This window comes from Grampus griseus (assembly GCF_964374135.1).
Source record: "Grampus griseus genome assembly, chromosome: X".
In the NCBI taxonomy this organism is placed as follows: Eukaryota; Metazoa; Chordata; class Mammalia; order Artiodactyla; family Delphinidae; genus Grampus; species Grampus griseus.
Window position 1 is genome coordinate 31,369,641 of NC_138999.1, and position 26,119 is coordinate 31,395,759.

A 26,119-nucleotide genomic window follows, 5' to 3' on the forward strand; every position below is an offset into this window, starting at 1 on the left:
CTTTAGTTCTTGTAGATCCTTGTTAAACGTTTCTTGTATTTTCTCCATTCTATTTCCAATATTGTGGATCATCTTTACTATCATTACTGTAAATTCTTTTTCAGGTAGACTGCCTATTTTCTCTTCATTTGTTTAGTCTGTTGAGTTTTTACCTTGCTCCTTCATCTACTGTGTGTTTCTCTGTCTCCTCATTTTGCTTAACTTACTGTGTTTGGCGTCTCCTTTTCACGGGCTGCAGGTTCTTCGTTCCCATTGTTTTTGGTGTTTGCCCCCAGTGGCTAAGGTTGAGTCAGTAGGTTGTGTAGGCTTACTGCTGGAGGGGACTGGTGCCTACGTTCTGGTGGATGAGGCTGGATCTTGTCTTTGTGGTGGGTAGGACCACATCTGGTGGTGTGTTTTGGGGTGTCTCTGACCTTATTATGATTTTAAGCAGCTTCTCTGGTATTGGGTGTGGTTTTGTTCCTGTCTTGCTAGTTGTTTGCCATAGGGTGTCCAGCACTGTAGCTTGCTGTTTGTTGAGTGGAGCTGGGTCTTAGCCTTGAGATGGAGATCTCTGGGAGAGCTTTAGCCATTTGACATTTTGTGGAGCTGGGAGGTCTTTGATGAACCAGTGTCCTGAACTTGGCTCTCCCTCCTCAGAGGCACAGGCCTGACACCCGGCCGGAACACCAAGACCCTGTCAGCCACACAGCTCAGAAGAAAAGGGAGGAGAAAGAAAGAAAGAAAGAAAGAAGGAATAAAATAAAATAAAGTTATTAAAATAAAAGAAAATATTTTAAAAAATTAAAAAGTCAGGGCTTCCCTGGTGGCGCAGTGGTTGAGAGTCCACCTGCCGATGCAGGGGATACGGGTTCGTGCCCCGGTCCAGGAAGATCCCACATGCCGCGGAGTGGCTAGGCCCATGAGCCATGGCCGCTGAGCCTGCGTGTCTGGAGCCTGTTGCTCTGCAACAGGAGAGGCCACAACAGTGAGAGGCCCGCGTACCGCAAAAAAAAAAAAAAAAAGAAAATTAAAAAGTCATTAAAGGAAGAAGAAAGAGGAGAGCAACCAAACCAATAAAAAAATCCACCAATGATAACAAGCTCTAAAAACTATAGTAAGGAAAAAAACAACAAAACACAGACAGACAGCCCCCTAGGACAAATGGTGAAAGCAAAGCTATACGGACAAAATTGCACAACTAAGCATACGTATACATACTCCCAAAAAGAGAAAACGGAAAAAAATATATATAACTTTTGGGAGGTCTGCGGTCTTTTTCCAGCATTCAGCAGGTGTTCTGTAGGAGTTGTTCCACATGTAGATGTGTTTCTGATGTATTTGTGGGGAGGAAGGTGATCTCCACGTCTTACTCCTCCACCATCTTGAAGGTCTCCTGTATAAATCTTTTTATTGAGTTATTTTTCTTACATCCCTTTTGTATATTGTGTTGGAAAAGAAGAAGTTTTCTTCTACCCTTAGGTTCTTCTAGTTGGTATAAGAATTAAACTGACATGGGACAGATTAACAGGAGAAAATCACACAAAAGTTTAATAACATGTGTCCGTGAGACAGACCCAGGAAAACCCCATAACTTGCCAGAGTGGCCAAATCTTCACCTTAAATGTCGTCTTCAGCTAAAGACAAAAGAGGATGTTGGGGGTAGTGGATTGGGGCTTCAAAGGTGAGAAAGGGAATTCACATGCAGATGGAAAAGCAAATGTTTGGTAAACAGATGTTTCCTGGATCATGGTACACAGAGTAGACTTGATCTCTAGGCCCAGCTGAGTCTCCCCTATCATAGCCAGCCCATATTCTTTGCATGTATCTCTGGTGATAGCTCTATTCTGGGAACTAGCCCTTTATCTAAATTCTTTTAGGCAGTTAAGGAAGAGGTAACAAGAAAAAACTTCCTGAGTCTTCTTCTATTTCTTAAAAATAATCAGCTTAGGGCTTCCCTGGTGGCGCAGTTGTTGAGAGTCTGCCTGCCGATGCAGGGGACACGGGTTCATGCCCCGGTCCGGGAAGATCCCATATGCCGCAGAGCGGCTGGGCCCGTGAGCCATGGCCGTTGAGCCTGTGCGTCTGGAGCCTGTTGCTCCGCAGCGGGAGAGGCTACAACAGTGAGCGGCCTGCGTACCGCAATAAAAAAAAATAATAATAATAATCAGCTTAAATTAATCCTCATGCCAAAGAGACACATTTTGGGGTGGCAAATTTTTGTGCCCCTAGAATTGGTTTTACATCCTACATAATGCATTTAATCATATCCCTCTCTATTTTTTTGTAAACTAAAGTGAAGAGTTATAATTTAAATTTTATGTTGTGATTGTCCTTTTTTCCTGAGGCATGATACATTTTGGATTTGTATTTGGATAGTGGATATTATAAGGGGAGAATGGAAGAGTGGATTGATGTTTTCTAAGGTAGAATTGGTTTCTCATATGACTTTTTCATTAGATATTGTTTATGTTTCTGCTTGTTTTCTTATGTGTTCATCCTTGTTGTCTTTAACCATACTGAACTCTTGAGTCCACTCAGTCCTCAGCCTTGTCTTCAGTCAGTTCACTCTCATTGTCTTTCTCAATTCTGTCACTCCTTGGCCGTTTGTAGTACCTTCCCTGCCAATCCCAGCCATGCACAATTCAGCCATCCAACTTATTTCTCCTGTCCCATGATATACATAATATTCCTGGAGAAAAATATATAGCCATGCTGGTTGAAGGGAAATTATTGACCTCAAGCTAACCCTCTCAACATGGATCTATAATCCTTGTGCTGCTCTCAACTCTTCTCTGAAAGCTTAGGTGTCTTTATAAATAGCATTGACTCTTCTTTGTCAGAGTTACTTCCCATCACAGTCTTCTCTACACATCACTCACTTCTAGTGCCATCACTTGACTTCTACATTTCCCGCAGACTTTGTCCTCCTGCAGAGTTCCTGCTCATTCTTCAGTCACAACTCAAATGCCATCTCCTTATGATGAAGTTTCCTCCACTTTCGTGGGCTAATTTAGAACTCCCCACCCAACCTCTTTTCCACTCCCATTGTGTATTTGTTACATCACCTACAGTTATTTGTTTATGTCCATCTCCTGTTGTGGTAGATGTTACTAAGCCCAGATTATCTGATATCCATTCCCCTTCCTTATGGGACCCTCATTTTGTTTGGGGAAGCAGTGTTCTTATTTACGTATCTCTTTTCCCCAGCCTTTCTTGCCAATGAGATATGGACAGAAATTTCTTTTAGCTTCATCCCCCTTCTATATGCCAGGTACTGTTTGAAGTACTTCTGCTTATATTAGCTTATTTATTCCCTTTATCAATTCTCTAAGAAACAGTTGTTATCCCCACTTTATGTATGAGGAATCTGTGTTACATAGGTTTAGTAAATCGTCCAAAGTCTCAGCTAGTAAGTGTCAGAGCTGAAATTTGAACCAGGGAGTCTGACCGGAGAATTTGTGCTCTTTTTAACGACTGTGCTTTGATACCTTTCCACACAGAGGAAGGCCACGTGATAAGGAATGGCAGTGTGGGAAGCTAGGAGCATTGATCCTTCAAGGCATTGTCAACCTGTTAAGGCAGCCCTGGAATACCTGCCCATGGACTTCTGATTGCATACGATAAATAAACTCGTATCTACCTAACCCACTGTAACAGGACTTATTGTTACTTATAGACAAATATAATTCCGATGGATCCCAACTAGACTGTTAGCTCTTCCACGAGTAGTTTCTCCTCTTTTTATAAATTATTGTGCCAACTATAGTATTGGCATTCAAGAGTATTAATAATAATATCTGACACTGGGTGCTTTCTGGGCATTACACACTATGTTAATCCCTTTATGTGTGTTGTTATCTCCCTACGTGGCCACTGCAAAACTAGGAGGTAGGCACTATACCTTTTTCAAGGTTGAGAAAACTACTGTTGCATGTGAGTCAGCCTGACTCAAGGCAAAGTTTGTTGTGATGGTCACACATGTCTCTGTTCAGTATCCTGTGCCTTTGAATCTCAGATGATCCCCTCTTCCTGAGGGAAGAGCTTCTAAGTCATTCTTTCCATCAAGTATTATTTTCTTAGACCAAAGGAGATGATGAATTTAAACAGGTAAAGCAGCTCACAGTAAATGTGCCTTATACCCTCCTGGGTTCTAAATACATTTGAATTACAGAAATGTGCTAATTGCTAATAGCTACATCAGAAGTTATATCTCTAGGGATTTGAACATTAAAACAAACAAAAAAAAAGCCTCTGGTAATGATAATTCCTTCCTCCAGAAACTGAATGAGTGTCCGGTGTGTTTCAGAGTGTTGAGAAATGTGGAGGGGACATTTGATCAGGGATCGCAGATGATTTTCTACTGTCTAGATGTAAAGTTATCTCTAATCCTAGAGTGTTGCTTCATTGATAAATTTAAATTTTTTTTGCTATATATTGGCATACTTTTTGTCAGATATTTTGATCTGCCTATTAAAGTTGGAGCATAAGGTATTCCCTGTATTTTGTTTAATTTAAATAATTTGTTATAAAATGTCATTACATGTTTATGCCATCTCTTATTTTGGATATTAAAAAATAAATATAGTTAAAATGTGGTAAATTTCTTGTTCTCTCTAAATTCTCTGTAGGCACTGTTGAGCCATACTCCCTATTGGAATGTGAAGTGACATGGCAGCTGGGATTTGATTCTCCGGAAAGGGGAGAATTTATTCTTCACATCAATGAAGGAAACACGCTGACACTGAAATGTCTTGCACATGTAATGATTTCCCTTGAATATTATTTTTATTTTGAGGGCTATAAATTGGTTGAGTATGCATATGCGTATATAGTTGCATATATATACTCTGTTAGTAAAAACTGATTTTACATGTAATACTTAGTTAGCTAAAGTGTCTTAACATCTTCTTGGATCCACTTCTCTACCATAAATGAAGACTTTGCTAAAAAATGTGTTGTATTATCTAGAATTAACTCAGAAATCCAAAACTTTTGTGCCAACAATACTAGATTGTTATTAGAGACTATAATACCATGGGAGCCACTTGAAATTAAATTATTTCTTTAATAAGTGCCAAAGAAAACTAGAGAAAATTATATTATTGCATTTTTCGTATTTAGTTGTAATTAATAATTCAGTATGAAATGGATCATGTGATTTATATAGCAAGGAAATATAGAAAATTCTTCCATATTCCATATGGAATATACTTATAATAAAAATGTAAGTAAAGTGAAGGCTGCAATATGTAATTTTAACTTTCTTTCTGTGGTAGAACCCAGAAGCCCTTAACTTCATGGCTCTTAATTACCAAGGATATGCTTTACATGTGTACCAAATTCCCTTCCCAACATTCTTAGTAATTTAACACAACCCAATGCTGTTTTACTAAATCCCATCTCTGTCTCCAGGCCATGATCATGTTCTTACATATTTTAGCTATAAAGAAGCTTATAGCCTTAAGATATAAGAGATCCATCCACTTTTATGATGGCAAGTGGCAGTCAGAAATCAATAGGGTCTTTCCTTTGCCCCAGGCTTGAAATAAGCTGCTGCTTTCACTATGTTTAAATCACTTATTAATTCTTTTTACAACTTTGTATTGAAGTATAGTATACTACAGAAAGGTGCACATATTATAAAGTATGTATCACTCAATTATTTTTTATAAACTAGTAACACCCTTGTAACTCACACCCAGATCAACCTGATCAAGAAACAGAACATGACTAGCATCACAAAAGAACCCCCCTAGTCCACACTTCAGTCACTATGTGTCCCTCCCAGGATCATCACAATCGTTACTTCTAAGAGCATAGATTAATTTTGGCTTTAAACTGTATATAAATGTCATCACACCATATGTTCTCTTCTATGCCTGTCTTCTTTTGTTCATAATTAGGTTTGTGGGATGCATCTATGCTGATACATGTGGTGACAGATTATTCATTCTCACTCCTGAATAGCATTCCATTTGGTTAGACTATACAATCAGTTTTCCATCACACAGCTGATGAGGGTTTGGATTGTTTCAGATTTTTGGCTAATGTAATAGTGCTTCTATTAACATTCTCTGTCTTTTGGTGAACATATGTATACAGTTCTTTAACTGTTATTTACATAACTGTGTTTGACAAGTTTACTAATATAAATTTGCTCATATACTCACCCCATGTGTATTTTTTCTAACAAATAAAAGATGAGCAATTTAGTAATGTAGACTTAGCATTAATAATAAGTATCATTTTTTTTAAAAAGAATTATTGGAGTATAGTTGATTTACAATGTTGTATTAGTTTTAGGTGTACAGCAAAGTGAATCAGTTATATGTATACATGTATCCAGTCTTTTTTTTTTTAAGATTCTTTTTCCATATAGGCCATTACAGAGTATTGAGTAGAGTTCCCTGCACTATGCAGCAGGTTCTTATTAGTTATCTGTTTTATATATAGTAGTGTGTATATGTCAGTCCCAGTCTCCCAATTTATCCCTCCCCCCCATCCCCTGATAACCATAAGGTATCATTTATTAATTATTGTGTCTCAGGTACGATGCAAAATGACGTTCTTGTATTATCTCATTTAATCCTTACAGCAACTCTATAAGGAATGTATTAATAACTCAATTGATGGGTGAGAAAATGGAGCATTAGAATGGTTAATTATCTAGTACAAGTTCACACGTGCAGTAAATGCCCTATTGGAATTTATATCCAAAGTGATCTGCCTCCACAGCCTTTGCCATTACCCTCTCATAAAATTTGATTTCCACTTTCCCTACACTAGGGTTGGTTAAGAATTAAACTCTGAGATGTCAGTGTACTGAACTAGATTATTTTTGGCCAATTTTTCAAGCCCTTGAGTTTAAGTGAACTTACTTAAGAGTAAGTGAAGTGTTACTCTTAAGAAAGGAAAGAAGGAGGAATGTGAAACAATTAAATAAAATGTTCATTTAAGTTTTTTCATTAATTATGAAGGACTTACTTGACCATTTCATCTTTTGTTAGCTTTGTTTGAAAGTTTATTTTTCCAGTTATCCGAATCATGTTCTTCAACTAATTATACGAATGTATTAAAATCTCCTAAGACAATAAGAAATAATATGTATTATTTATAGTAGGGTCTATTGTAAAGAGCACTGAATGAGGAATTAGAAATCTTGGGTTCTAGTTCACCTTGGTTACTATTTGCTTTCCTGTAAAATGGGAGAGGTGGATAATATCAACATTTCCAAAAAGTGTTTTATGTTGCTGTAGTTCTATGAAGTGGTTTGTGTAGGACAGGGCGAGGGAGTCCTGTGCCTAAGTAATTCTGTGAATCACAGTGTACTACCTCCCCATTCTCAGATAAGCAAAGTGTACATTATCAGCATATTAAGCCCTATGAGAAGACTTCTAGTAGAAACATGCCTGGATAATCTCTCTTGGCATGTTATTTCCCATACTTACATGACCCTTGAACTTTTTCCTTTTGTGTAGCACATGTTAACACCTTGTATGTAGTGGGGCAGATGGTCTCTAGTATCCCCTTCAGTGACTAATCTACATCATTCTCAGTCATGGATTTACTTCGTCCTTAGAGTTATCTTACTCTCTCTGCCTTCCTCAGTTTAGGAGTACATTGTAAATATTCCACTCTTTTCCTTTCTCTTAAGAACACCATAAAATCTGATAACGCTTCGTATTTTAGAAATTTCTATGAAGCTGAAAAAGTTTGAGTTATCTCGTGGGGGATTAAAACAATGTTTACTGTTATTTCAATTTCATGTTCCCTTTCTTCCTCTTATTAGCTTGGTCACACCAAGGTCGTTCTTTTAGAGCCAAGGATACTCTTCAGTGATAGCCCTCAAGGTTTAACAACTTGGAGAAAAGCCATTCTTCACAATGTAGGACCAAACCATGCTTATTTCAAGGTAATGTAGAATCTGGAAATCTTATTTGGATCAGATCACATTATAATTTGAACTATTTATTGCCATGAGTTCTATGCCATGAATACTTTAGTCTTTATAGATTGACTAATGCTAATATTTAGGTATTTCATATCAGATTTATCTGAATACATTTCATCTACTTTATCCTTTTAGTTTCCCATAAAATTTGTCTCTATCTCTCCCTTCCTTCCTTAATCTCTCCCTTCCTTCTCCTCTTACCCCTCTTTTGCTTTCTTTCTGTTATTTTGTTTTATTGGGAAAAAAAGATGATTTCAAAAAAACTAACATTTAAAAAAATATGCAGTGTTTATGTTACATTCAGTATTTAATTACATGCTTTTCCTTTTTTTCCTCGTTTTCACTCTGTCATCAAGACTGTTATGGTAGCAACTGGGACCTAGATCAAGACCATTCTAAAGATATTCTATTTATAGTTGTTACTCCTGATTTAAATTGTGGGGCGGGTGGTGTTTAAATTGGTAATAGATGTTTTTTTTTTTTAACTGAGAAACATTAACATCTCCTAATAGTGACAGTAGAGGTTAGCATTTGAGATCTTTCTTTCAAGCTTGTATTTACATGTCTTCTGCCCAGACAAGCAAAGGAGGATACCCTTTTCTACTCTGTTGCTTCAGAATTAGTTCTGAAGTCTGTTTGTTCCCTCATCCCCTAAAATATGTTAACCAATTTCCCTTCAAATTATTCTGACTTACGGCATGATAGATAAGCCTAAATTGGCTTCTGACAAACCACACCTTAACTCTTTTGGTAAGTTACTTTTTTGAAGGTCAAAATGATATCTTAGACATTAGGCTATAAAGGAAATAATAAAGAAGAGTAGGTTACTTTATCATCTTGCCTCCCCACTAACTTTGCTTTCAGTTTTTTAGGATCAGGGAAAAGACAGGCTATCAAAATAGTATCTAGAATTTTGGCATCTCTCCAACAGATACATCTCATCCTTTCCTTGTAAGTTTTGCAAAGGCTTGAAAACACTTCAGATAATAACCTTCATCGTCCTGTTTGAATTGGAAGATGCCATTGCTAAAAGTTCTGTTTGCTGGGTTAGGGGTGCAAATCCTTGTTGAAGTTCAAATTGTTTCTCTGGTGTTTGAAAATCTATTTCAAAACCATCTCATGCTGTGTGCCTGTAGGTCCTCTCTCTATGTACTGGTCTAGAAGTTTTCCTATGAAAGCTTTGGAACAATAACTTTAAAGGATAAGTGACATTTCTGCAAATTTTTGATTATAGGTTTGTGACCAGAGTCTTTTGTCTGTGATTGATGTTGTTCCATCACAAGGAATCATTCCATTGGGGGGGCTAACTGTTCTCAATACCTCCTGTACTCCTACTGTAGCAGGAAAATTTGATACAGGAGCAAAGGTATGTTTATGCATATGTGTGTTTGCTCCTTATATATGTGTCTGTGGATTTGTTTGGTTATGATATTTATAATAGTAGGTATAATTCTATAAAATGTTATATACATGTTTATTCTTAGAAAGCTTATTTTAATGATTTCTTCTAATGGGGATGGGTTTTAATATTATGACACTAAAGAGTAATTTAAAAAATTTCTGTTATTTTTCTATTCTAAATTTCTAATTGAGTTAGCTCTACAGAGGTGCAGTTTTTAGAAATCTAAAAAATAAACAACCTTACTTATACATCGGTTGTAAAAATGGTTAGCAGAACTTGGCAAGAGGATTTGTAGAAAATATTTTTGGTGAAAGTTGCTAATGGAAGTTTCTACTAAGTTGAAATGGATACATTTCATTGATATGAGGCATTTTTCACATGAACTTGGAATATTTGGCATCTCTAACTTGTGACAAGCCCTCACTAGTCACAGAGCAAAGGATTGTTTTTTCCATGGTGTTAATTAGATACCTAAGGAAAAAATAATCAGTTTTGGAATGCTAATTTTAAATAGCTTTAATGACTATAGGAATCATAGGAAAATTGTATATGACGTTAATATCTGTATTTTATAGCACACATAAAATGTTTTACTATTTTATGTTCTGGGAATTATGTAAATGAAAAGGTATTACCTTGATTTTAGGGACTTCTCTAAGTGTTCATTAAACAGAATAAATAAAACATGTAAGACCAGTCTGTAGTAAATTTTACTTATTATAAACTCATGGAATGGAATGCTCTTAATCTTCAATTTGATGATCAACTCTGTGCATTTACTCACATTAAAAAAGTAATATGTGCACTATCATCAGATCAAAATGAACGGCTTAAGAGATATCCTCCATTTTATCCTTCAATTTCCCATAATCATTAGTTCTTAAATAATATTTAGCTTAATATAATAAACACCAATTTGCCTGGCCCCCAAATAAACAACCTAATAATTATATCTTACTTTTATAAAGAAGTATAGGGGGCTTCCCTGGTGGCGCATTGGTTACGAATCCGCCTGTCAATGCAGGGGACATGGGTTCGAGCCCTGGTCTGGGAAGATCCCACAAGCCACGGAGCAACTAAGCCCGTGCGCCACAACTACGGAGCCTGCGCTCTAGATCCCACGCGCCACAACTACTGAAGCCCGAGAGCCTAGAGCCCCTGCCCCACAACAGGAGAGGCCACCGCGATGAGAAGCCCGTGCACCACAAGGAAGAGTAGCCCCCACTCGCCACAGCTAGAGAAGGCCCGTGCACAGCAACGAAGACCCAGCACAGCCAAAAATAATTAAATAAAACAAATAAATTACAAAAACAAAAGTATATATTGAAAGATGTTTATAAAGTGTATATTGTGGTATACGGTCTGATATTTAGGCAGAATTTTTGTATATTATTTTGGAAAAAATAAAAAACATAGCCACTAAAATATAGGTTTTACTGAGATTAGTTTCCATTGTATTTTAGAGAACCATGCTGTTTTTACAAAGCTTACCTTTTTAACAGTATATTATAATGAGATTCCTTTATTCATCCATTCCATGCGTACTTACTGGGCACATATTATGTGTTAGGCTCTGTTGCGTTGCTAGGAATGCAAAATTGAACAAGATAACTAGGGTCCTTGGTCTCTAAGAATGTACAATATGATGGGGGATGCAAACAACTCAAAATTAAAAGATAGTGTAATAAGTACTATGATGGAGAAATACAGTAGGCTGGGGGCGTACACGGGAGAGGTTTGCAACCCATGCTTAAATGGTCAGGGGCAGTTTCCTAGGGGAAGATAAATCTGAAAGACACCAGAGTTAAGAATCAGCCAGAGGAAAGGGGTAGTAGTGGGGTGAGGGAGGAGAGGAGGAAAGAGTATTCAAGGAAGACAAAATTGAATGTGTTCAGGCATATGGGAGGAGAGGGAGAGCTACAAGGCAGATATGAAAAACTTAGTTTAACATGACTTGGTTATAGATTGAATGGATGATAGTGGGGAAAGATGTATTTAGAGGCCTGTATAAATTTTAGTCATACAGGTCCTTAGCAACAACTTAGGAAGTCAAAATTTCATCTTAAGAGCTTGGAGTTTTTAAGCATGGAGAGTTTCACACTCAGATTTGCATTTTTCAGACATCACTTTGGTTATAGAGCAGTGTTAAACTGCGACCAGTGCAGAGTTATTAGTCTGCTGATGATGTCCAGGCAGGAGAAGATTGTGTTCTCAGGAGGTAGGATTCTAGACAAATTCTAGTCAAATTTAGGAGATGAATATTTAGGGTTTGATGATTGAAAGGGGTCACATATAAATAAAACAGGTAAGTCAAGTGTGAGACAGGTGGTAACAACATTTGAAGAAAGATTAGAGGATGAGTAGCATATTTTAGAGGGAAATCATGAGTTTGAGGCACCTTTTGCATCCCTATGTAGAGATGTCTAGTAAAGAGGCCATTGCTTATACATGTTGGTCTGAAGGCTAAGGATTAATCTTAGAGGTGATAGAGGTTATTTCTGTTACCCCTGTGAAAATCAAGATGAGTATAAGTGGATCGAATATATTGATGAGAAGTTGGAATGATAAACTTTGTTGAATAACGGAGAAAATGGAGACAGGTTAATTGGGGCTGATCAGGGAAACATCACACATGTGACATCGTGGAACTCTATTCTCTGAAAATGGGTGAGAAAGCAGGGATGAGAGAGGGTTGTGAGAAAGAGAGGGACAGATGAATGTATGGTTTCTGAGGCCATGGATTTGTGACGGGTGATATTGTCCAGGGTACAGATTAAGTCTCAGGAGATGAAAAGGTCAAGTGAGCAATTGGTGAGGGTAGTAAATGGGTTATGGCAGCCTGGAATCTTCAGTTACCCACGAAAGGAGAAGTGAGTAAAAGGCAGCCATGGGGGTGTTGAGACTTACATATGGCGTTCATCAGTGAAGCAATATATTGATTTGTAATTACCTCTGAAGCATTAAGTTATGCTTCTTATGATTTTAGTCAAGTATTTTAGGTACTATGTATTCTGTAAATAAAATATAGAAATCATATAGTAGTATGAATTAAGCAATTTGGTTAATAAGATTGTCTAGATGGCACTCACTTTCCTTAATAATTCTGAAAAAATGGTATTTTGTGGTTTCTTTACCTATAAACAATGCCACTGATTCTATCAAAAGAGTGAAATACACTCATATCTCTTTTTTTAATATACATTTAGATTTAAATCTCGAAGTTGACTGCTAACCTGTTCTTGTACAGGTAGGGCTTTCAGGGAATGATATTTTTGTGCTTCTGAGATTTTGATTAGACAATTATATGTTCATGTAATCTATAGTTCTTATTTTGTAGGAGTTACATGACTAAATTCTTATTTCACTGTCTTAAATTTCTTGGAAGAAATTGAGTGCTCAGGCAGTTCTTGGTTCAAGTTTAGCCACTGCTGCTTTCAAGTTTTGTGACCTTAAGCCCCAGTTTTCCTCACTTGGAAATTAGGGTATTAACAGAATACTGAAGATTAAAAAGGAGATAATGTATTTAGCAGTATACTTGGGCCATATACTCAGCAATTTTTAGCTGCTCTCATTAGAATTATGGTTGTTTTGGATATTAGTATCTTTCTGTGTTTGCACTCAGTTTCTTGCTTGTTTTAATTTTGAATATTCCTTTGGAATTAGGTAAATACAAAAGGCTCACACAGAGTTTGAAGCAATAATGTCAAGGCAAATGGGTAGAACTCTTCAGTCAAATTCACGAGGTCCCATTTGTGATGGAAGTTTTTAAGAGTTGAAAATTCACTCCTTTAGGAATATCAATTCTACATCACAAGAAATGGGATGATAACTCCCAGAATAAATCTTGTGACATTTATAATAAGTTATGATTATTTAAATTATAAAATGTTATATAAATGCCAGGTAATACTTCAGCAGTATATGAGTCTATTTTAGTGTGGTTTCTACAGAGTTTTATGTTTTTCCTAAATAGATTGCTATTCACCGTGCAAAAGACATAGATCTTAGGACTGGTGGATCTATTGAGATTGCTGATGTTGAAATCAATCCTGTGAGTATGTTACCTATTTGTATAATCAATTTATGAGTGTGGTGATTTTTATTTATGTGTCCCTAGTCAGCCCATTTAGGTTAAAAATTTTTTATTATGTAGTAATTTGTCACATAGAAATTAATATATGTAATATAAATATAAGTGATGAAGCAGAGTATTAAGCCAATTAATGAAAGTTTAAGAATTCACCACTGAACTTAAGTAGCAGAACAGTACCAGTACCGTTAAATTATCTGAAGGCTTCATCATGATCCTACCCCTCTTAAGAGATAACTACTTTCCTGAATTTTGTCATTGTTCTCCCTTTACTTTTTCTAATTAGGTTACCACATATGTATGAATTCCTTATGGTTCATTATTTAGTTTGTTCATTTCTGAGCTTTATAACAAAGATATATTATCTTTGGTGGGTTACTTTTAATTGAATATCATGTTTTTAAACTTCATCTAGGTTATGTGTAGCTGTATGTTATTCATTTTCCCTGCTGCTTAATAGTCCATTATGTAGACATACTGTAATTTGTAGACTCATTCCATTGTCCATCCAATTAGTGTCTGTTTTTTTGGTATTACAAATACTATAGCTATGAACATTTATGTACATATCTTCTAAGGTACTTATGAAATAGTTTCTTTAGGAATGGAGTTGCTGAGATGCAGATAATGTACATATTTGACTTCACAAGATAATTTCCATATTTTCTTCTCATGTTTCCATTGATCCACATTCTGTTGCTCCATAAGTTGTATTATAAGACACAATGTTTGCCAATCTTTTGAGTGTAAAATACCCCACTATGGTATTGATTTACATTTTCTGAACTATAATCAAATTTATTTTTTGAATTATTGTTCTGTACCCTAATGAAATTTTGTTCTACAGTTGATAGAGTGCACATACATGCTATTTTTTTTTTTTTTTCTGTCCAAGCTTTCAGAGTTAGATCTGGTCTTACCTACCTAAAGAAACTTTCCCTGATCCTTCAAGCCCATATTCCCCTCTCTTGTGACATTTACTAGATGTCACAAACATCTTAAACTCTGGGAACATCTCCATTGTAGCAATTGTCATATTATTTTCAGGTTATCTGCCCTTTTGTTTTTCTATCCCCAGTACCTAGTACCATTCTGGTGCTGAACTAAATTGAGTAGAAATTGATGAGGTTGCTGGTTGCCTCAGGTAGGGCCTTACCACTAGTCTGCACTTTAACGGCATCACCACAATTCTAGGCTTTAAGTTACAATTTTCTAACCTTTCTTTTATTCAGTGTTGAAGGCATGGTAAGTCCAGATAGACTGATGGATACTAAGCTAGCTTGTCCAAGACAGTGGTGATTCCTGTAGTATCCAGAGTGCTTTTTTTCAGTTGATATGGTGTCCCTCCTTGAACAATGTTAGACAAAGATGGAGACTTTAAATACTGCATTTCCTAGTCCTAAAGATATTTGTGGCAGGCTTTGCATGTTATGGCATAACTGAGTAATTTATAGGACTTTAATATATATTTATCAATATTTCTTAATTATGTTGGATTTTTAAACATTGATGCCCAGTTACCTTTTAAAAACAATATTCTAGTATTACCAGATATTGTTAGCAATATATCTAATAACTGTGTGGCATTGACTGTGTGTCTTAATAACAATTAGGAAATTTTATCCAAATTAACCTATGGGAAAGACTAGAAATGGGATAAGAGGAGTGATTTTTTGCATACGAAGCATCAAACTTTCACTACCTGTTTTGGATTTCACAAATTTCACCTGTAGAACTGGGTTGATATTTTAAGTGAAGCAAATAGTGGACAGTTGACCTTAATGCCATGTTTTTCTCAGCATTAGGATACTGTTGCCTCTTTCTCTTTTAATGGTGTATGTGATTCTTTTACTAAGGAACTGTAGAGTATATATAGTTACTCTACCAGAAGAGGAATCCTGCAGAGTTTTGTGGGGTACACATGCCAGGCATATAAGCTAAAGTTAAGATACATTCAGTAAACATTCCTTATGTATTTAAGCTAGATGTCAGATAGGTGCTAGAGATGTAAAAATGAATGAGACTTAAGGTCCACTAGAAGAGACATAAAAAGACAAATAAACGGACATTATGATGTCATAACGTGAATAAACATAAGCAACAGAAGTAGTCCCGATCATATTGTAATTAATTGTGGCTTATCCAACTGGTATTTGAAGGATGCATAGTATTTTATCAGGCAATTACAAGTTAGAGAAGGGCCTTCTGACAGAAGAGACACCTTGATAAAGACACAGAAGGGAGAAGCGCCAGGTACTGGTTGGAAATGACAAGTCATACAGCTTGCTGAAATATGAAGTTATAGGGGTGAGAGTGGAGCTAGGTAAGGCTGGAACATGAGGCAGGGGAAGGTCATGGTGAACTTTATGAGCCCTGCTAACAAACTTGACATTGTCCTGTAGATCTCCTGTAGAGGAGAATCATCAAATTTTAAGACAGGAAATGATGTGGTCAGATTTTTAATTAGTTTAATTGTGACTTAGATGTGGAGGGGAGAATTGGAGAAAGTCAAATCTAGCAATGAAATGAAAAGTGATGAGTTACTGGGCTTCCCTGGTGGTGCAGTGGTTGAGAGGACACCTGCCGGTGCAGGGAACGCGGGTTTGTACCCCGGTCGGGGAAGATCCCACATGCCGCAGAGCGGCTGGGCCCGTGAGCCATGGCCGCTGAGCCTGCGTGTCCGGAGCCTGTGCTCCACAACGGGAGAGGCCACAACAGTGAGAGGCCTGCGTACAGGAAAAAAAAAAAAAAAAAGTGATGAGTTACTAACTTTATACAATTACAATAAAGTTAAGAGGTGAAGAAGTCAGAATTAATGGGATTTGGTAACTGATTACATGTAAGAGGGAGGGGGAAGAAGGAAAATTTAACTAATTTGTATAGAATACTGCTGTAATAATGTCCTTGATAAACATGAGTGTATTTTTTTATTGAGGTATAATTGACATATAACATGTTAGTTTCAGGTGTACAATATAATGATTCAATATTTGTATATATTGTGAAATGGTCACCATGGTAAGTCTAATTATCATTGGTCACCAAACATACTTACCAATTTTTTTCTCATAATGAGGACTTTTAAGATCTACTGTTTTGCAATGTAATTTTTCGTTTACATTATTTTCATAAATTGTTACTCTACCTTCTAATTATGATTTCTTTTTTTATGTTTTAGGATGTATTTAACTTCAGTGGCACCTATGTTGGCGTTACCCAGATTATTCCATTTTTAGTAAAAAGCAAAGGTATAACACGTGCCAGAGTAGAGTTTAATCTGCAAGACTTTGAAGGTTTTTCTATGGATTTTAAAGACAAATCAGGTATATATTTTATACCATTATGATATTATTGTAAAAGTAAAACAGTTTTAAGTTTGCTCTAAGGAATAATGTTAAGCAAATACTGTAAGTCAAGGGCAATTATTCTTAAGTATTTTTGACTTATGACTCAATGCATATTTTTCTTTTTTTTTTTTTTTTTTTAAAGTGCACTTCCTTTCACATCAAGCATATAAGCGACTAAGAACTCATGGAAACAGCTGCCCGCTTCCCTTTCTGCACGGCTACTAGGGGCCTAACCTGAAGGCAAGTTTTCACGTTGAGGTTCCCTTTAGCTCTATAGCTTGTCAGGCGGACCACAACCGCGGCCGCGGAAGCACCTGGTTTAGACAGAACAGACTCATAATTTTCCCCGAAGCATTCTTACAGGGTTGACAGGCCTGTCAAGAGCAGGGAATGTCAGGTAGCTTCAAGGCAGCATGAATGCAGCCTTCAAAATGGGAAAGCAAGGCTAGTTCCAGCAGGCCCCTGTTTCCATGGGCACACTCAGCATACACCCCTGTGGTTTCTTTTTCTTTTTTTTTTTTTTGTTTAAACATCTTTATTGGAGTATAATTGCTTTACAATGGTATGTTAGTTTCAGCTTCACAACAAAATGAATCAGTTATATATATACATATGTTCCCATATCTCTTCCCGCTTGCGTCTCCCTCCCTCCCACCCTCCCTATCCCACCCCTCCAGGCGGTCACAAAGCACCGAGCTGATATCCCTGTGCTATGGGGCTGCTTCCCACTAGCTATCTACCTTACGTTTGGTAGTGTATATATGTCCATGCCTCTTTATCGCTTTGTCACCGTTTACCCTTCCCCCTCCCCATAGCCTCAAGTCCATTCTCTAGTAAGTCTGTGTCTTTATTCCTGTTTCACCCCTAGGTTTTTCATGACATTTTTTTTTCTTAAATTCCATATATATGTGTTAGCATACGGTATTTGTCTCTCTCTTTCTGACTTACTTCACTCTGTATGACAGACTCTAGGTCTATCCACCTCATTACAAATAGCTCAATTTCGTCTCTTTTTATGGCTGAGTAATATTCCATTGTATATATGTGCCACATCTTCTTTATCCATTCATCCGATGATGGACACTTAGGTTGTTTCCATCTCTGGGCTATTGTAAATAGAGCTGCAATGAACATTTTGGTACATGACTCTTTTTGAATTATGGTTTTCTCAGGGTATATGCCCAGTAGTGGGATTGCTGGGTCATATGGTAGTTCTATTTGTAGCTTTTTAAGGAACCTCCATACTGTTCTCCACAGTGGCTGTATCAATTTACATTCCCACCAACAGTGTAACAGGGTTCCCTTTTCTCCACATCCTCTCTAGCATTTATTGTTTCTAGATTTTTTGATGATGGCCATTCTAACTGGTGTGAGATGATATCTCATTGTACTTTTGATTTGCATTTCTCTAATGATTAGTGATGTTGAGCATTCTTTCATGTGTTTGTTGGCACTCTGTATATCTTCTTTGGAGAAATGTCTATTTAGGTCTTTTGCCCATTTTTGGATTGGGTTGTTTGTTTTTTTGTTATTAAGCTGCATGAGCTGCTTATAAATTTTGGAGATTAATCCTTTGTCAGTTGCTTCATTTGCAAATATTTTCTCCCATTCTGAGGGTTGTCTTTTGGTCTTCTTTATGGTTTCCTTTGCTGCGCAAAAGCTTTTAAGTTTCATTAGGTCCCATTTGTTTACTTTTGTTTTTATTTCCATTTCTCTAGGAGGTGGGTCAAAAAGGACCTTGCTGTGATTTATGTCATAGAGTGTTCTGCCTATGTTTTCCTCTAAGAGTTTGATAGTTTCTGGCCTTACATTTAGGTCTTTAATCCATTTTGAGCTTATTTTTGTGTATGGTGTTAGGGAGCGATCTAATCTCATACTTTTACATGTACCTGTCCAGTTTTCCCAGCACCACTTATTGAAGAGGCTGTCCTTTCTCCACTGTACATTTCTGCCTCCTTTGTCAAAGATAAGGTGACCATATGTGTGTGGGTTTATCTCTGGGCTTTCTATCCTGTTCCATTGATCTGTCTTTCTGTTTTTGTGCCAGTACCATACTGTCTTGATTACTGTAGCTTTGTAGTATAGTCTGAAGTCAGGGAGCCTGATTCCTCCAGCTCCATTTTTCTTTCTCAAGATTGCTTTGGCTATTCGAGGTCTTTTGTGTTTCCATACAAATTGTGAAATTTTTTGTTCTAGTTCTGTGAAAAATGCCAGTGGTAGTTGGGTAGGGATTGCATTGAATCTGTAGATTGCTTTGGGTAGTAGAGTCATTTTCACAATGTTGATTCTTCCAATCCAAGAACATGGTATATCTCTCCATCTATTTGTATCATCTTTAATTTCTTTCATCAGTGTCTTATAATTTTCTGCATACAGGTCTTTTGTCTCCTTAGGTAGGTTTATTCCTAGGTATTTTATTCTTTTTGTTGCAATGGTAAATGGGAGTGTTTTCTTGATTTCACTTTCAGATTTTTCATCCTTAGTGTATAGGAATGCCAGAGATTTCTGTGCATTAATTTTGTATCCTGCTACTTTACCAAATTCATTGATTAGCTCTAGTAGTTTTCTGGTAGCATCTTTAGGATTCTCTATGTATAGTATCATGTCATCTGCAAACAGTGACAGCTTTACTTCTTCTTTTCCGATTTGGATTCCTTTTATTTCCTTTTCTTCTCTGATTGCTGTGGCTAAAACTTCCAAAACTATGTTGAATAAGAGTGGTGAGAATGGGCAACCTTGTCTTGTTCCTGATTTTAGTGGAAATGCTTTCAGTTTTTCACCATTGAGGACGATGTTGGCTGTGGGTTTGTCATATATGGCCTTTATTATGTTGAGGAAAGTTCCCTCTATGCCTACTTTCTGCAGGGTTTTTATCATAAATGGGTGTTGAATTTTGTCAAAAGCTTTCTCTGCATCTATTGAGATGATCATATGGTTTTTCTCCTTCAGTTTGTTAATATGGTGTATCACGTTGATTGATTTGCGTATATTGAAGAATCCTTGCATTCCTGGAATAAACCCCACTTGATCATGGTGTATGATCCGTTTAATGTGCTGTTGGATTCTGTTTGCTAGTATTTTGTTGAGGATCTTTGCATCTATGTTCATCAGTGATATTGGCCTGTAGTTTTCTTTCTTTGTGACATCCTTGTCTGGTTTTGGTATCAGGGTGATGGTGGCCTCGTAGAATGACTTGGGGAGTGTTTCTCCCTCTGCTATATTTGGGAAGAGTCTGAGAAGGATAGGTGATAGCTCTTCTCTAAATGTTTGATAGAATTCGCCTGTGAAGGCATGTGGTCCTGGGCTTTTGCTTGTTGGAAGATTTTTAATCACAGTTTCAATTTCAGTGCTTGTGATTGGTCTGTTCATATTTTCTATTTCTTCCTGATTCAGTCTTGGCAGGTTGTGCCTTTCTAAGAATGTGTCCATTTCTTCCAGGTTGTCCATTTTATTGGCATAGAGTTGCTTGTAGTAATCTCTCATGATCTTTTGTATTTCTGCAGTGTCAGTTGTTACTTCTCCTTTTTCATTTCTAATTCTATTGATTTGAGTCTTCTCCCTTTTTTTCTTGATGAGTCTGGCTAATGGTTTATCAATTTTGTTTATCCTTTCAAAGAACCAGCTTTTAGTTTTATTGATCTTTGCTATTGTTTCCTTCATTTCTTTTTCATTTATTTCTGATCTGATTTTTATGATTTATTTCCTCCTGCTAACTTTTGGGGTTTTTTTGTTCTTCTTTCTCTAATTGCTTTAGGTGCAAGGTTAGGTTGTTTATTCGAGATGTTTCCTGTTTCTTAAGGTAAGATTGTATTGCTATAAACTTCCCTCTTAGAACTGCTTTTGCTGCATCCCATAGATTTTGAGTCGTCGTGTCTCCATTGTCATTTGTTTCTAGGTATTTTTTATTTCCTCTTTGATTTCTTCAGTGATCACTTCGTTATTAAGTAGTGTATTGTTTAGCCTCCATGTGTTTGTATTTTTTACAGATCTTCTCCTGTAATTGATATCGAGTCTCATAGCGTTGTGGTCGGAAAAGATACTTGATACAATTTCGATTTTCTTAAATTTACCAAGGCTTGATTTGTGACCCAAGATATGATCTATCCTGGAGAATGTTCCATGAGCACTTGAGAAAAATGTGTATTCTGTTGTTTTTGGATGGAATGTCCTATAAATATCAATTAACTCCATCTCGTTTAATGTATCATTTAAAGCTTGTGTTTCCTTATTTATTTTCATTTTGGATGATCTGTCCATGGGTGAAAGTGGGGTGTTAAAGTCCCCTACTATGAATGTGTTACTGTCGATTTCCCCTTTTATGGTTGTCAGTATTTGCCTTATGTATTGAGGTGCACCTATGTTGGGTGCATAAATATTTACAATTGTTATATCTTCCTCTTGGATCGATCCCTTGATCATTATGTAGTGTCCTTCTTTGTCTCTTCTAATAGTCTTTGTTTTAAAGTCTATTTTGTCTGATATGAGAATTGCTACTCCAGCTTTCTTTTGGTTTCCATTTGCATGAAATACCTTTTTCCATCCCCTTACTTTCAGTCTGTATGTGTCTCTAGGTCTGAAGTGGGTCTCTTGTAGACAGCAAATATATGGGTCTTGTTTTTGTATCCATTCAGCCAATCTGTGTCTTTTGGTGGGAGCATTTAGTCCAGTTACATTTAAGGTAATTATCGATATGTGTGTTCCCATTCCCATTTTCTTAATTGTTTTGGGTTTGTTATTGTAGATCTTTTCCTTCTCTGCTGTTTCTTGCCTAGAGAAGTTCCTTTAGCAGTTGTTGTAGAGCTGGTTTGGTGGTGCTGAACTCTCTCAGCTTTTGCTTGTCTGTAAAGGTTTTAATTTCTCCATCAAATCTGAAAGAGATCCTTGCTGGGTAGAGTAATCTTGGTTGCAGGTTTTTCTCCTTCAACACTTTCAATATGTCCTGCCACTCCCTTCTGGCTTGCAGAGTTTCTGCTGAAAGATCAGCTGTTAACCTTCTGGGGATTCCCTTGTGTGTTATTTGTTGTTTTTCCCTTGCTGCTTTTAATATGTTTTCTTTGTATTTAATTTTTGATAGTTTGATTAATATGTGTCTTGGCGTATTTCTCCTTGGATTTATCCTGTATGGGACTCTCTGTGCTTCCTGGACTTGATTAACTATTTCCTTTCCCATATTAGGGAAGTTTTCAACTATAATCTCTTCAAATATTTTCTCAGTCCCTTTCTTTTTCTCTTCTTCTTCTGGAACCCCTATAATTCGAATGTTGGTGCGTTTAATGTTGTCCCAGAGGTCTCTGAGACTGTCCTCAATTCTTTTCATTCTTTTTTCTTTATTCTGCTCTGCAGTAGTTATTTCCACTATTTTATCTTCCAGGTCACTTATCCGTTCTTCTGCCTCACTTATTCTGCTATTGATCCCATCTAGAGTGCTTTTAATTTCATTTATTGTGTTGTTCATTGTTGCTTGTTTCATCTTTAGTTCTTCTAGGGCCTTGTTAACTGATTCTTGCATTTTGTCCATTCTATCGTCCATTTTATCTCCAAGATTTCGGATCAACCTTAGTATCATTATTCTGAATTCTTTTTCAGGTAGACTGGCTATTTCCTCTTCATTTGTTAGGTCTGGTGGGTTTTTATCTTGCTCCTTCATCTGCTGTGTATTTTTCTGTCTTTTCATTTTGCTTATCTTACTGTGTTTGGGGTCTCCTTTTTTGCAGGCTGAAGGTTCGTAGTTCCTGTTGTTTTTTTGTGTCTGTCCCCAGTGGCTAAGGTTGGTTCAGTGGGTTGTGTAGGCTTCCTGGTGGAGGGTACTAGTGCCTGTGTTCTGGTGGATGAGGCTGGATCTTGTCTTTCTGGTGGGCAGGTCCACGTCTGGTGGTGTGTTTTGGGGTGTCTGTGGACTTATGATTTTCGGCAGCCTCTGTGCTAATGGATGGGGTTGTGTTCCTGTCTTGCTAGTTGTTTGGCATAGGATGTCCAGCACTGTAGCTTGCTGGTCATTGAGTGAAGCTGGGTGCTGGCGTTGAGATGGAGATCTCTGGGAGATTTTTGCTGTTTGATATTATGTGCAGCTGGGAGGCCTCTTGTGGACCAGTGTCCTGAAGTTGGCTCTCCCACCTCAGAGGCACAGCACTGACTCCTGGCTGCAGCACCAAGAGCCTTTCATCCACAGGGCTCCTTAATTTGGGATGATTCGTTGTCTATTCAGGTATTCCACAGATGCAGGGTATATCAAGTTGACTGTGGAGCTTTAATCCGCTGCTTCTGAGGCTGCTGGGAGAGATTTCCCTTTCTCTTCTTTGTTCTCACAGTTCCCAGGGGCTCAGCTTTGGATTTGGCCCCGCCTCTGCGTGTAGGTTGCTGGAGGGCGTCTGTTCTTTGCTCAGACAGGACGGGGTTAAAGGAGCCGCTGATTCGGAGGCTCTGGCTCACTCAGGCCGGGGGGTAGGGAGGGTCGCGGAGTGTGGGGCGGGCCTGCGGCGGCAGAGGCCGGCGTGACGTTGTAGCCTGAGGCGCGCCGTGCGTTCTCCCGGGGGAGTTGTCCCTGGATCCCGGGACCCTGGCAGTGGCGGGCTGCACAGGCTCCCCGGAAGGGCGTGTGGCTAGTGACCTGTGTTTGCACACAGGCCTCCTGGTGGCGGCAGCAGCGGCCTTAGCGTCTCATGTCTGTCTCTGGGCTCCGCACTTTTAGCCGCGGCTCGCGCCCGTCCCTGGAGCTCTCTCAAGCAGTGTTCTTAATCCCCTCTCCTCGTGCACCAGGAAATAAAGGGACTTAAAAGTCTCTTGCCTCTTCGGCAGGTCCAGACTTTTCCCCGGACTCTCTTGCGGCTAGCCGCGGTGCACTAACGCCCTGCAGGCTGTGTTCACGCCGCCAACCTCAGTCCTCTCCCGGCGCTCCGACAAAAGCCGGAGCCTCAGCTCCCAGTCCCGCCCGCCCCGGCGGGCGAGCAGACAAGCCTCTCGGCTGGTGAGTTCCGGTCGGCCCGATCCTCTGCGCTGGAATCTGTCCGCTTTGCCCTCCGCACCCCTGTTGCTGTGCTCTCCTCCGCGGCTCCCAAGCTCCCCCACTCCGCCTCCCGCAGTCTCCGCCCGCGAAGAGGCTTCCTAGTGTGTGGACACTTTTCCTCCTTCACAGCTCTCTCCTGCTGGTGCAGGACCCATCCCTATACTTTTGTCTCTGTTTATTTTTTTCTTTTGCCCTAACCAGATACGTGGGGGGTTCCTTGCCTTTTGGGAGGTCTGAGGTATTCTGCCAGCGTTCAGTAGGTGCTCCGTAGAAGTTTTCCACGCGTAGATGTATTTCTGGTGTATCTGTGGGGAGGAAGGTGATCTCCGCGTCTTACTCTTCCGCCATCTTCCCGGAAGTCCCCCATATTTTTCTTATATCCTATAAACCATAATGGTTCTATTTCTAGAAATACATGTATATATATCAGAAGACTTTGATAATGCATGACATATAACTGTGCTTATTAATTGATATAATATAGTAGGTTAAGTATATTATACATAAGTATATACTATAAATGAAAATAAAATTATTAATTGCTAGTTTTAATTGCTTAAGAATTTCAGGTGAATGTTTTGGAGAGTTCTCTCTCTGTGTTTACCTATATATTAGGTATCTTTATGTTAAATTAAGTTTGAAAAAAATGCACTTTTATAAAGTATTTCATTTGTTTACTCCAGGTGTTGGCAAACTAAAGTCTGTGGGCCAAATCTGGCCTGACACCTGTTTTTTTATAAAGAAGGTTTTATTAGAACGCAGTCACACTCATTTGTTTGTATATTGTTTCTGGATGCTTTCATGAATGGCAGGGTTGAATAGTTGTGACAGAAACCTTATGGCTTGCAAAGCCTAAAATATTTACTATATAAACCCTTACAGAAAAATGTTTGCCAACCGTTGGTTTAGTCATTTCTTCTTCAGTACATATTTGTTGAATACCAATTATAGGCCAGATACTAGACTTTGAATGTATAAAGATAATAAGACATCTTACTTGTTCTCTAAAAGTTAACAGTAAGTTTATCAGTTAGGGTCTTAGTAGTAAACAAATGACTCAAAGCATTTAACTGAAGATGATTTAGTGAAGGAATTATGTATGGACCTGGGAGCCAGGTTAAAAAAAACTGACAAGGGATGGAAGCTGCTTCTACCTCTAGGCCGGAAGGAGCAAGAGGAGGCAAGATATTATTGAAGCCCTGTGAGTGGTGAAACTCTGAAAGAGGGGCCATCTAATAAAAGCTGTAACTGTAAAAAAAAAAAAAAAAAAAAAAAATGCTGTCCTTGCCAGAATTGCAGCCAAGGCAGGGAAGACATGAGGGCATAAATACCTCCTACTCTCTGATATCTTGCTGACATTTCCCTGTGGTTGAACCAAATCAGAGACAGAAGAGCAAGGGACCTAGATAAATCAGTCTGTAGAGGTCAGGACAGAGGAGAGCAGAGAAAGATGGCTATTGGATATAAATGACAAATGGAGACCACCTATATAACAGTAGGAGAGAGAGACAAAGAATTGGGTTAGGGGCTTCCCTGGTGGTGCAGTGGTTGAGAGTCCACCTGCCGATGCAGGGGACACAGGTTCGTGCCCCGGTCCGGGAAGATCCCACATGCCGCGGAGTGGCTGGGCCCGTGAGCCATGGCCGCTGAGCCTGCGCGTCTGGAGCCTGTGCTCCGCAACGGGAGAGGCCACAACAGTGAGAGGCCCGCGTACCGCCAAAAAAAAAAAAAAAAAAAAAGAATTGGGTTATTACCATATAGCATGTGGATGCTACAAGACAGGTCAGTACCTGGTGCTAAGGAAGCATATGCTAAGGGAAACTAGCTGAGAATCACCAACAGGAAAGATTTCTTGGAGAAGTTGATGCGTAATCTGAATTTAGAAGAAATAAGGAGAGAAACAGAGAAGGTGATATGAAAGAATGCAAGTAAAGGCCTAGAAATGAGTCAGTGTGGCAAGTAGTTTGGACTCTCTAGAGTATAGAGGGGCAAGTGAGACCCAGGTAACTAATAGTTTTTTCTGGACATTTATCCTAGAGGTTAGGCAGCACAATTAAAGGATTGATATCCAGGCAATGGTATGAGTAGGCTTGCACTTCACTAATTTTCCTTTTGGAGCAAAGTTGAAAATGGGCTGGGGGAAAAGGTGGGTATGGGAGGGGCAAAAACAGAGACAGGGGGATCAGTTAGGTATGGTGGCCATACAGGTGAGAAGTGATGAGAGCCTGAGCTCAGACATTGATACCAGGGACGGGAAGGAGGAGAGTACAGAGGTGCTGAGAAATTAGCAATGCCTCGATGTGGTTACCAAGCGGACATCAGTATTAAGGAGGAGGAGGAAGTC

General features: G+C 38.4%; 1 protein-coding gene across 1 annotated transcript in view; it reads left to right on the top strand.

The window, feature by feature from the left end:
• Positions 1 to 26,119, top strand: part of CFAP47 (cilia and flagella associated protein 47) — a gene marked incomplete at both ends in the record, with an annotated part of 513,170 nt that overhangs the window by 104,575 nt on the left and 382,476 nt on the right. The window contains 5 exon segments of the mRNA XM_082682021.1: positions 4,611 to 4,741; positions 7,772 to 7,894; positions 9,168 to 9,299; positions 13,309 to 13,386; positions 16,604 to 16,748. Coding sequence (XP_082538147.1) covers positions 4,611 to 4,741; positions 7,772 to 7,894; positions 9,168 to 9,299; positions 13,309 to 13,386; positions 16,604 to 16,748 — 609 coding nt within the window.